At 41.5% G+C, this 12,910-nt stretch overlaps 1 protein-coding gene across 1 annotated transcript in view; it reads right to left on the bottom strand.

Annotated features, from left to right (window-relative positions):
• Positions 1 to 12,910, bottom strand: part of ZNF423 (zinc finger protein 423) — a 438,674-nt gene that overhangs the window by 344,459 nt on the left and 81,305 nt on the right. Inside the window, exon 2 of the mRNA XM_069082540.1 lies at positions 4,765 to 4,824. Coding sequence (XP_068938641.1) covers positions 4,765 to 4,824 — 60 coding nt within the window. The remainder of the gene's footprint in view (positions 1 to 4,764; positions 4,825 to 12,910) is intronic.

The raw sequence follows: 12,910 nt of genomic DNA, 5'->3' as shown, positions 1-12,910 counted from the left end.
ATCAAAATCATGTGAAAGCAGTAAAAGGAACTTCTCATCCTTTCCTCTCCTGACGTTGTCCGAAAGATGCTTTTACTGAGCCGGCAGAAGATGAGATCACATCCCAATATTTTTATTCAATTGAAAAAAAAATCATTATTTTATCCTCCTGTTCAATAGTCTGCAGAACATTACACATAAAAGAATAATAGCAGGATAGCAATTTGTCTACAGACCATTTCTATCTGAAGGCCATCAAGAAAGATGAGAACAAGGTAATGGTAACAATAATAACCTGAGTTTGCATCCCAAAGCTTTCATTCAATTACAAAAATAAATCATGTTAGCCACTTGCACAATAGCCTGTGAATGCTGAACAGTCATAGGACAGCATCTCCTTCCAGGGCTGTTTCTTTTCTGAATCTCATTGAATATAAAGACGAGAATGAGAAGAAATAATAATGTTAATGATGATAGGGTTGGTAGTAGTAATAGTAACAGTAACAGTTGTGACAGCAATGTTTGGGCTTATTTCATGGATTAGCCAAACAATGCAGTTTGTTAAAGCTTTACTACATCATTTGCTTTAAGAACATGTTCTGAAATGATACCAGAAGACTGCATTCAAAGTGAACAGAGAGAAGAATGGGGAGACAGTGAAGGACACAGCTAAACTGTATGCAGGGTGGGCAGAGGAAGGAAAGTGTTCTGGGGAACGGAAGAGCAGGAGGGAGGGAGAAGAACCATAGCAGAAGTGCGGAATATTAAGCCTGGCCATGGCTCCTCTGAGAAAGTAACTTTCCTGTTCAATGAACAAAGATTTCTAAATCCATCCTCTTGCTTCTGTGCCCAGCCCAGGAGCCAGGGCAAGAAATTATTATTGTGAGTAGACTCTGGTCTTTTTTCTTTCTTTCCTTCCTTCCTTCCTTCCTTCTTTCCTTCCTTCCTTCCTTCCTCCCTCCCTCCCTTCCTTTTTTCCTTCCTTCCTTCCTCACTTCCTTCCTCCCTCCCTCCCTCTTTTCCTCTCCCCTCCCTTCCTCAATCCTTTCCTCTGTTTCTGCAATACTACACTTACAAATACCCTTCTAGGATTGAGCAGTGGTCAGGCTCCTAGAGGGGGAGGCCAGAGTTTCCTCTTCAGTAGAGGTGGCCAGAGGGGGGCCAGGAATGAGCTCCAGAACACGTCGTGTTTTATTTTTCTTTATTGAAGTTCTACATCACACGACCCGAGCTAATGCAAACAGGGGCATCATAAAGAACAAAATGAAAGCCTGGTGCACTGGGACCATGGTTGCAGAGGTAAACCTCACACCAATGAGTAACTCCAGCATACAGACCACTATATATTACAACCCTTTATACAGTTCTGCCATCACTCTCCTGGCAGCCCACCTCCATGCTCAGCTCTTTGGCTCAGCACACTGCACCATACCTTACACTGATAAAAAGGGGCCAAAGAAACCAATGGCTTTCCTCACATTCACTCCATGTCTACGAGAGAGATGTCTTCTCCCAAGCAGCTTCTTCCCTCTCAAGATATCACTCCAAATGTAGGTAAGATTTTTCTCCTACCCATAAGATGGCTAGGGTTCAGGAATCCAAAAATTCTGTAATTAGTCTGATTCAAACAGAAACAGAAAGGAAAAATCCACCACTGTTGCCCTCATCACTCACCACTGTTTGCAGACCTACAGTTTTACTCCACATCTGACTCTGGGGTTTTTTTGGTCTTTTTGGAGTGGGGCAGGCAGGGCAATTGTGGTTAAGTGACATGCCCAAGGTCACATAGCTAGTAAGTGTTAAATGTCTATGGCTGGATTTTGAACTCAGATCCCCCTGACTCCAGGGTCAGTGCTCTGTTTACTGTACCACCTAGCTGCCCCATGACTCTGGCTTTTTGTTACCCCATCTTGCCACAGGTGCATGCCAAGCTAATCCATCATGGGTCATCTTCTGCCATGCTTGACTCCTACCAGCTTCCACTAAGCCTTGCTGCTTGGCCATTGAAGGTACTCATTTTACCCATGCTGTCCCCTGGTCTCCTCAGTCCAACATATGGGACAGGACCAACTAAGAAGCTAGAAGTCTAGCCACAATCAAGAAACTCAGGGTTATTAATTAAATAATAGCAAGTATGCCACCAGGTCCTCACAGCTCAAACTACAATATGTCCTAAGAGTTGAATCCTGCTTCTGTATTCATACATATCTGTCGAGACTCCAAGTAAGAGAAGCTTTCCACTCCCTGGAGCATCACACAAAATCAACCCTAGGCTGTTTGGCTATACTAAGGCTAGCGAAACCAATAAGTAGCCCTATCCTTACCCCCATTTAAATTCCCAATTTAATTTAATTTCCCAAATCACTATCATCAGATTTAAAACCCAACCAGCTCAGGCAAAATAGAGGATCAGAAGGACTACAAAGAAAAGAACCTTTTTCAATATAATCCCCAACCCCCTTCAGAGAATCTCCAAGACTCTCCTCAAGGTCACAAGATTCTTTACCCCAATCCAGGAACAGACTTTTTGTATAATGGGAGATTCCTGGTAGGTAGCATTGGTATTGGCCCTACCCTTTTCCCAAGGACTAAGATCAAACAACCAACACGAGTTTTAGTTATTTCTCATGCAATGTGAGCTCCAGACACAAAGACCCTCTTCAGAATTTCCCCCTCCTATCCCAATATTCAAAACCATGCCTGCCACTTAGAATCTCTAATCTTAACAGTGTGTCAGTAAGGACCTTTCCATTCATTTGTGAAATGAAAGATAAAGAAAGATGCCCCTCTGGGGCAGCTAGGTGGCGCAGTGAGTAAAGCAGCGCCCTACAGTCAAGAGACGCTGAGTTCAAATCCCATCTCAGACACAACACTAGCCATGTGACCTTGGGCAAGTCACTTAACCCCAATTGCCCTGCCTTCTCCCCGAAAGAGAGAAAAAAAAAGGAAGGAAGGAAGAAAGGAAGGAAGGAAGGAAGGAAGGAAGGAAGGAAGGAAGGAAGGAAGAAAAGAAAGTTCTCAGAAACTACATGGGCCATAGCATGGTTCCTGCTACCCTCATTGATTTAATCCAATTCCCCCTCATTGATTTAATCCAATCCCCCCTCACTGATATAAAAGGCTACTTATGTCTAAGATTCATAGCTTTGGAGACAGAAGGTAAGGACTTCTGAGACCATTTAGTACAATCTCATTTTACAAATGAAGAAATTTGCTTGCCTGATATCAAGAATTAAAGACAGGAATTAAGCCCACATCTTCTGACCCCAAATCTGTCACTCTTTCTTCACCGCAAATTTACCTCTGGAATAACATCGTGTGTTTCACTAGGCAACATGTGGATTAGGGAAGAACAAGCATCCTGTTAGCAGACCTGGAGCTACTAAAGAATCTGTCAAATAACTGCACCAGGAAAATACATTTCATAGGCAGCAGGATGAGAAATAGGACAATAAGGAGCTTCCTCCACTCAAATTAATCCAGCTGGAGGGTCCAGCTGACTCCCTCCCTCCCAAATCAGTATAAAGCTTTAAACACTTCTCCAGTTAAGTTCTTTATCATTCTAGATCCCCGCTGGCAGGTTGGAAGCCTAAAATCCTAGAAGGGTAGAGCAGAACTGTGTATCTCAGGGCCCATCTCAGGCTTATCACTTCATCACACAAGGAGGAAAGGGTAGTCTAGAAAGGCAAAGGAACTTTCCCAGGGTCACATAAGTAGTAAGTGACCAAACCAGAAATAGGACTTGGGCTTCCTGAATCCCAAGTATATACATATATATATATGCATATAAGCATACATTTATATGAATATACATACAGGCTAGATATATAGTATGTATGTATATGCATATACTAGAAATAAAGATGTTAGATAGACCCACACATACCTACATACATAGATGATAGATGGATTGATAAATGATAGCTAGATGCTAGATAGATCCATACACATATTTAAACACATAGATAGATAGATGGATGAACAGATAGATGGATGGATGGATAGATAGATAGATAGATAGACAGACAGACAGACAGACAGATCTCCTCCATTTGATCATGTAGTAGAATACAGTCTCCTTGAGGGAAAAGACTATCTCATTTTTATCTTTATAGCTTCAGTGCCTAGCACAGTACTTGGCAGTGCTTAATTAATTAATTAATTAAGCACAGTGCTTAATAAACCTTTGCTTATTGACAGATCATGCTACTTCTTTCTGTCCTCTCTCTCTCTCTCTCTCTCTCTCTCTCTCTCTCTCTCTCTCTCTCACACACACACACACACACACACACACAGCAGAAGCAGTCTGGTGAGTGTCTATCAGCTTCTCCCTGATACCTCACCCCAAGGATGCAAGCTTGAATCCACCAAGCCTGACAGCATGGTGCAGTTCCTTGTGGAAAGGGAAATATATGTATTCTGATTTAGATTGGAGTTTAAAATTCCTATTAAAGTAGCTTTTATGTAATTAGATTGGAATGAATGTGCAATGATGCCCGATGCAGGCAACTTCAAAGCAGTCTCACTGAAGAAATCACTACCCATTTCAGTGTGCCCACAAGAAGAAAAAATGGCTCTCTGGAGGATAAGAGTATATTAGTCTCTGTATGTAATAGATTTTATTGACCATATGGAACTGATATAAAAATTGTGTTGCAGTGGGTAGTCCTGGGTTGGAGAAAGGAATGTGACACATGGAATACATTTTCTATAACCAACTTGGTGGCTTTATGTTAACCTGGCCAGCAACTGGGTGCCCACCACCCCAACCCCCAAGTTATTTACCTGATGGAGTCACTGAGGAGTCCCAGGTGAGGGTGAAGTCGGAGGATTCCCCCTCTTCGACTGAAAGAGAAGAGAAAGAGCATTTGTGAATTCTGAACTCATACAGATAAACAGAGAGAGGGGATGAAGTAAGGAAGACCCCGTAGGGAAAAGAGGAAAGCCCTTAGGCTATTTATACACAATTGGACTAGAAAGAGTGAAAACAAGCAAACAAGAATTTAAGGACCTACTATGTACCAAGCATTAGGACTAGTAGAAGCTGGAGATACCAAAACAAAATGTCTAAAGAATCCTTGCTCTTCAGGAGTTTACATTCTACTAGGGAGCCAATATGTACATATATACAAAATAAATAAAGGGTAATGAAATATAAAGTAGTCAGGGAAGGAAGGAAGGAATCAAGAAAGGTTTTGTGGAAGACCAGATGAAGAAGCTTATGACAGAGTCAGATTCATTTTCATATCATCATCTAACAAACATTTATTAAATGTCTATTATGTGATAGACACGGAAAAGATGTAAAGTACAGATATAGTATGATCCCTTGCCTCCTGGAGCTCGCGATCTAATTATGGAAATAAATAAAGATAAAACAATAGACCTAAGCTGCTTTCTGGGACCCAACTTACTAGGTATTTTGGAAGCTGACACAGGATGAGGTACTGGACAATAGAAAATGATGTCTTGGCCGCCATGATTCAGAGACCATCCATCTCCATTCCTAAGGCTCTAGTAAGCTAGAATACTATTGCCACCACTAACCCAAACTGACCCAACCCAACCCACTGGCAAACCACAGGGCCAAAGCTGAATAGTTTCCCTGGTTTCCTTCAAGATAGCTCTAATCCTACCTCCTTTCTAGTTTCCTGAGAAGCAAAGGCTTTCCCCATGAGATTACCTTCATCTACTCTATACAGTATCTACTTATTTACAGGTTGTTTCTTCCCCTCGGAATAAAAGCTCCTTGAGGGCAGAGACCATGCTTTTTGCCTTTTTTTGTATGCTTGGCACTTTGAAAAATGTCGGATACATAATAAATCCTTAATAAATGTTGGTTGACTGAATGATTGAATACCTTTTAAAGGTCAGGGATGAGCAACACAGAAGATGTAAGGGGACAGTCCTAGGAGAAGATGGGTTCCTCCAATTTACTCAAAGCATTTTGCTAGGTTTCATGCCACACCAGGCACCCAGCATCTGAGATGAAGCTGACTGGAGACCACAGAATATGAGACTATGGGAGAAATACTATACGACATAATAAAGCTCTGGCTCTGGAATTAATCCCAGTTTGGGGTATGTAATAATATTAAAACTGGGTGTATGGACTTTGTAAAATGGAACTTTGTTTAAGCAAAAAATGTGCATACTCTGTATTTTTCAGATTTAAAGACCTCTAAATTTAAACACGTGTGCAGACTAAAGATATTGTGCACCACCACCCAGGGCCCACTCTCTCCACACTCAAGGCTAAGTTTAACCTACAAAATAATATAGAATCAGAAAAAAATGCCAGCGTATGAAGAGGTCCTCCGGGTCATTTAGTGCAACCTACTATTCAATGCAGATCTCATTCTGATAGTATAACTAGACAGTTGATCTCCATGCTTCTTTGTGAATACCTCCAATGATGTGGACCTCACTTTTGGCATAGGGAAGAGAGTGTTGGACATGGAGTCAGGAAGACCTGAGTTCAAATCTGGTCCTAGATACTTACTAACTGTGTAACCCTGGGCAAGCAAATGAGATACCATTTCCTCATCAATAAAAATGGAATAATAACAACATCTACATCACGGGGTTGTTGGGAGCATGAAATCCTTATAGTGCTACATAAAGTTGTTATTATTGTTATTCAGAGTCAGTATCTCAAAGATAAACATTCTTTCCTCCCTCTACCTCTCCCCACTCTCATCTCTATCCATCCCAGTCCCCTCTTTCCATAATCTATAGCTGCCTCATTGCATTCTCTGACACAGTTACCTTTGTTAACAAACTCTCCCTTCATGCTGGATCTCTTCACTTAGTACTCTTTCCATCTTCTTATGCTAACAGAAAGCTGGCTCTTTCCATGAGATACTGCAACCCTGGCTGCCCTCTCCAGTGCTGGTGATCCTGCTTTTATGACCCACTCCACACACTTGGCTGCAAGAAGATTTACTCCTTTCTCCTCACCACTACTTTTTTTTTTTTAAAGCAATCGGGGTTAAGTAACTTGCTCAAGGTTACACGGCCAGGTGTTTCTGGGTGGGTGCTAAGTGTCTGAGCCCAGATTCAATCCCCAGGTCATCCCTACACTGGAGCCGGTGCTCTTACTCACTGTGCTACCTGGCTGCTCCTTCACCACTACTTTCAAACCATTCATTTGCCACCATCAATCAGAGACCTCTTCTCCTCCATCCATCTAGATTACCCTGTCCAAGAACTTTGACTACAGATCTATTGGTCTACAGGTTATTCTCCCTCCTTTCTCCAGCAGGAATAGCAACTGGCCTTCCTCAGCCTTCCTTTTCACCCCAATCCCTGCCTTCCTCAACTTCCTTGATTTTCATAACCTACATCTTTATTCTACCTCACTGTTATCCATAATGATGGTTATACCCTTGATCAGCATTCGTAACTGTGCTACCTTAATGATCCAGAATTCTGAAATCTCTCTCTCATCATAACCTCCTATTTTCTGATCACATTACTCCTCCTAAACCCATTCTTTGGACTTACCATGACCTCTATTCCTCTCTGTTTCCCCAGGCCATTACCTCTGCTCTGGTCTGACTCCTCCCTTCAGTTTTGCCCTAAGATTGAACAAATCAATTCCACTCCATTTTATACCCTTTATCCACTTGAAAATGCATGCATTAAGTGCCTACTATGTGCTAGATTCTGGGGATATAAATGAACCCCAGTCTGGGGTTTTTCTCACCTTTCACCTTTTTTGCTTCTATTTATCTGCTACTGAAAACCATATAACCATGCCAAATGAATCCCCTACAATTTGTGTTAGCTGACTTCACTGGGACCTTCTTCACTGCATCATGGCAATCATTTTATTCTTTCTCATTTGACTATCACAGTCTCCATAGCAGCTACCCCAAACCTTCTCTTCTGAAGCTCCCTCTCCCTTCCTTTAAGTAGAGAATCTCACTTCATAGTTGATTGAGTAAAGGGGACCATGCTATGAAGCATCTTCTCCCCTACTCCATATCCCCAAATTCTCTACAATATCCCCCATTTTCTCCAGATGCTGAACAAGAGATAACCCTGCTTGCCAAGGTCAGCATCTCCACTTGTGCTTTTGAGTCCTTTTCCTCCTGATTCCTCCAAAAGTCTGTTTTTTAAATCATTCCCTTTTTCTCATCTTAAATCTCTGCTTATCCACTGGTTGTTTCCCTACCTGTGATAGTAATGGCAATTAAAGATTCCCCTGTATTGGCTTGGTTTTCAAATTGATTGTGTTAAAACCCAGAGCTTGTTAATCCCACCTGTGGGATGGACTTTTTGATGTGAAAAGAAAGTCCTGAACTGGGAGGAGCTGGTGACGTAGATTTGGAGACACTAGAGAGAGGCGGAAGATCTTTTTGGAAGCAGCACCTCGTAGAGAGAGAGAGAATTGCTGGTGGCCACTTTGAATTGCCCTGGACTTTTGAGACCTGCCCCCTGAGCTGCCAAGGACTGAGGAGACATGGCTGTTTTGCTGGTACTTTGTCTGTCTGTTTTGATGTTGTTTTGCCAGATTTGTCTACTGGTGAAAGACAGTCCTGTTGTTGAAGAAGTCCTGGAACCTGGCTTTTGGTTAAGAAGCTCTGAGACTGTCCTGCAGACAGAGAGTGAATACTGTCCACTGGTGAGGGACAGTGCTGTTGTTGCAGGGGTCTGGAGACTGTCCTGCAGACAGAATGAATACTGTCCACTGGTGAAGGACAGTGCTGTTGTTGCAGGGGTCTGGGAGCCTTTCTGTTGGTTCAGAAGCCCTGAAGAAGGATTTTCTTGTTGTATGTTTACAGAAATCCTGGGAGAGGGCTTTGCTAATGTGTTCAGGGGTTCTAGGACTGTTCTACAGACAGAGGATGAATTCATGAAGGGACTGGCAATGTATCTTATGGCCTTGCTAAGCCTTGTCTCCCCAGGAACTAAGATTGCTGAGAACTTGCCTCGTGTCAAGATGAAGAAAAGACCTCCATTTGGGTATTAAGTGCTGTGTTTAAACTTGATGTAACTCTGGGGTAGATTCAATTGTGATCCAGGGGTGGGGAACTTTTGACCTTATGTTTGGAAACTAATCTCCATTTGAGAAGAGGGGCTTTGAGGTGGACTTAATTAAGGTATAGCCTAGGGGTGGAGAAGTATTTAGAACAGAGACTTTGTAATTGATTGAATGATTGGAAGGTCCTGGGGTGGGGTAGTCCTTGGAGATTATTTAATCACACTTAGTAAATGCTGTATTTTGAATGATGTCATGTTTTGATCTTCTCTGTTCTTGGTTTGTCACTGAATAAAATAGAGAGCACCTATGCTGGTATTTTGAACCTGGGAAGTTGCCTTCTTTTGGCATTACATTACACTACCAATGAGGAAAATTCCCAGTTCTCCTCCATCCTTTAAAAAAAAGGTTCACTTGAACCTTCATTCCCCTGAAGGAAATCTATCTATCTATCTATCTATCTATCTCTATCTCCCTATCTCTCTCTCCCTTTCATGGCCAAACTCCCAGAAAGGACTTGACTCCTATTCATTTCCCATATTGCATTTACTTCTCAATTTCTTGTACTCTAACTTCCAGTCCCACTACTCATCAGAACTGCTACATCCAAGGTTACCAATGAATCTCTTGACTGTTAAGTCTAATTATCTTTTCTTGCTCCTCATTCTACTTGACCTCTCCACAGGTTTAAGCTATGCTGACTCCTGGATACTCTCTCTTTCCTTGGCTTCTGTGACACTCTTCTCTCTTGGTTCTCCCTCCTACCTTTTGCTGGATCATCATCCATTATCTCATCATGTTGTTTTTTAACTCAGCCTTGAATACCAACACCTATCCAGTTCTTTCAGCCTCCTTCCCCTTGTTTGGAGAGCTGGAAGGAAGAGCACCAAACTCTTCCTAAAATTTTCCTTTATAGATGCAGGATCTGGACATTCCACCTCATGCTCTACTTTCCATCTGCAACTCTGTTTGGTTTGAACTCAATGAAAAATAAGGTGCCTCTACTGGGTCCCCTCTAGCACCCTTTCCACCTTCCTTTCATATGTTCTCTTCCCCAATTAGGTTGTAAGTTCCTGGAGGGCAAGGACTGTCTTTCTTTTCTTATTTCTCTCTTCAACACTTAATACAGTACTTGGCACATAGCAGACTCTTTAATAAATAATTTTTTACTAAAATGAAACTGAATTGAAACTATCTCTCATCCCTAAGTATAGATGCCACCCAAGGCTCTCTCTTGAGCCCTCTTATCTCTTTTCACCAACTCCAATGGCTTCAAAAATCATCTCTATTCAGTTAATATCTGGATAACTCCCAAATCTACATAACCAGGTTTAACCACTCTCCTTAATTCTAGTCTTGCATTACAAAATGCTTACTAATGCTTACTAGACGTAGCAGCAACCACACTGTTATACCCAGGATGGCTGCAAGCACAGGTTCTTAGATCTGCTTTACTAGGAAAGATAGTTGTTTGAGGGGTCAATGATCTTTTTTAATCACATTCACTAGTTCAGGGGGAAAGTCAGCACCCTGAACTTCAGAGAAAATACAAACAGAGAAATAAAGACCAACAGACAGGGCTCTGCCTGAATCAAAGCAAGATTGCTATGCACTTTACATACATCCCTAGATGGAGAGAGCCTTCACATGGGAGAAGTTGTGGAAGCTCTGAACATATGGCCTCTCAGATCTCAACCAGGGAATCACAAGTTCCTCCTCAAAAGTGAGCCCCTAAAGCAAAATACCAGCTCAGGGTATATATATACTTCTCAGAGCCAGAAGGCATCACAACCCTCCTGACTCAGTGCCTAATTAGAAATTAGCAAAAGGTGTGAAAGTCTTCCTACAAGCAAGCCTCCCCTAAGTAAGCTTCCCTTAATGGGATCCACCTGAGGCCTATTAATCGGTGGGGAAAATCTTATATCCCGTTAACATTATATTAGATACCTCTACCTAGATGCTTCATCGACATTTGGAACTCTATGTGTTCAAAACAGAAACCATTTCATTGTGCCCTAGATCTGACCCTTCTCTAAACTTCCTATGTCTGTGGAGGACTTCCGGTCACCCATGCTCATAACCTTAGTCATTCTTGACTCTTTCCTCTCCCTTACCCCCCATATCCAATCAGTTGTTCAGTGCCCATGGTCTGTCTATTCTATCCTCTTTTCTCCATTCATTCAGCCATTACTCTAGTTCAGACCCTCATCACTTCTCACCTGTACTGGTGCAGTAAGTCTCCCAGCTTCCATTCCCTCCCCTTTCCAATCCATTCTCCACACAACTGCCAAATTAATATTCCTAAAACACAGTTCTCATGATTTTATTCCCTTATTCAGAAAACTTTAGTAGCTCTCTTTTTCCTCTAGCACAAAAGACAAATTCTTCACTCTGGCACATAAAGCCTCCCCAATCTGGCTGCCTTTCACATTACTTCTCTTCATGCACTCAAAATTCCAAACAACCAGGCCTATTCAGTGTTCCCCAAACTCAACATGCCACTCCCTACCTCACTATCCTCACCTCCACCTTTTGGAATCTTTAGATCCCTGCAAGGCTCATTTCCTATGCAAAGCTTTTTCCAACACCCTTTCCCTTTTTCCTCTTTATTTCACCTTCACTCCTCAGTAATTAGAGCTCTCTCCCTCCTGAAATTATTTGTATTTACTTATTTATTTAAATGTTGCATCCTCCAGTAGAATTAAGTTCCTAGGGAACTGAAACTGGTTTTATTTATTTTCCTTTTCTATCCCTAATATCCTGCACACAGTAGGTGACTAAGAAAGTTGGAAGGCTATTCCTCAGTCAGGCAGCCACAAAACATTTATTAAGTTCCTACAATGAATGTTATGTGCAGAGCACTATGCTAATCACTGGGATCGAAAAAAGAAGCAAAAGACAATTCCTGCCCAGGAGGAGCTCACAATCTACAGGAGGAGACAAAGAAGTGAATATGCACAAACAAGCTCTATTCAGTATAAATAGGAAATAATTGGGAGGGGAGGCACTAGAACGAAGAGGGGTGGGGAAAGGCTTCTGGTAGAAGGGAATTGAAGGAAACCAGGAAAGCCAATAGGTGAAGATGAGGAGGGAGGGGGAGGACCATAGACCAATATAGAACTTAATGCCATTATTGTATCTTTTTCTTATACAAAGCAAAAAACTAAGAATTTTCCAAAAGGTTTGTTTTCATGTTCTACAAGTTTTCTATTTCTCACACACACACACACACACACACACACGTACACGCACGCGCGCGTGCGCACACACACACATACACACACTGAAACTGACAGGGGAATGATGGATAAACACAATGAAATATCGGATATATTTATTTTTTAAAACTATGCTTCTTATTTACCATAGCCGCTTACAGCTGTGGCAAGTTTTCAAGTCTGGATCATTATTAATATGACTCAGGAATTATTACTATGTCCTATGAAATATTTTTTATTGTAAAATTGTTTCAAATAAGACTGCTTTAATAAATCCTCAAGCCAGTAATTAGGATGTTCAGAAATGAACCATGAATGGAACTCTATGAAAACGTCACTTCACCTATGAAAATAATATTAAATTTGCTCCTCTCCAATATTGTACCAAATATTGTTTCAATTATGAATCACACCTCCATTTTGGATAGCTTGAGTGCCGCCATTTTGTTTCATGTCTTGAAATCACAGAATTTTGGAGCTAAAAGAGACCACATCTAGTCCAGGTTTGTCAAATTCAAGTAGAAATGGGGCCACTAAACCATACATAAGGATCCTACATATTGACTTAGAAAAACATATATCAACATTATCTATGTCCTATTGTATTTTTATTTTGTCAGATAGTTTCCAATTACATTTGACTTTGGATCAGGCTAATGCCCTGAGTGTTTGACGCCACTGATCTAGTCCAACCCTCTCATTTTACAGAGGAGAAAAGTGAGTCCAG

This window comes from Petaurus breviceps, unplaced genomic scaffold, assembly GCF_028583685.1.
Source record: "Petaurus breviceps papuanus isolate PSGF00001 unplaced genomic scaffold, PetGlider_PUasm1.0 171, whole genome shotgun sequence".
Taxonomy (NCBI): domain Eukaryota; kingdom Metazoa; phylum Chordata; class Mammalia; order Diprotodontia; family Petauridae; genus Petaurus; species Petaurus breviceps.
This window is presented reverse-complemented; position numbering and strand designations above follow the sequence as displayed.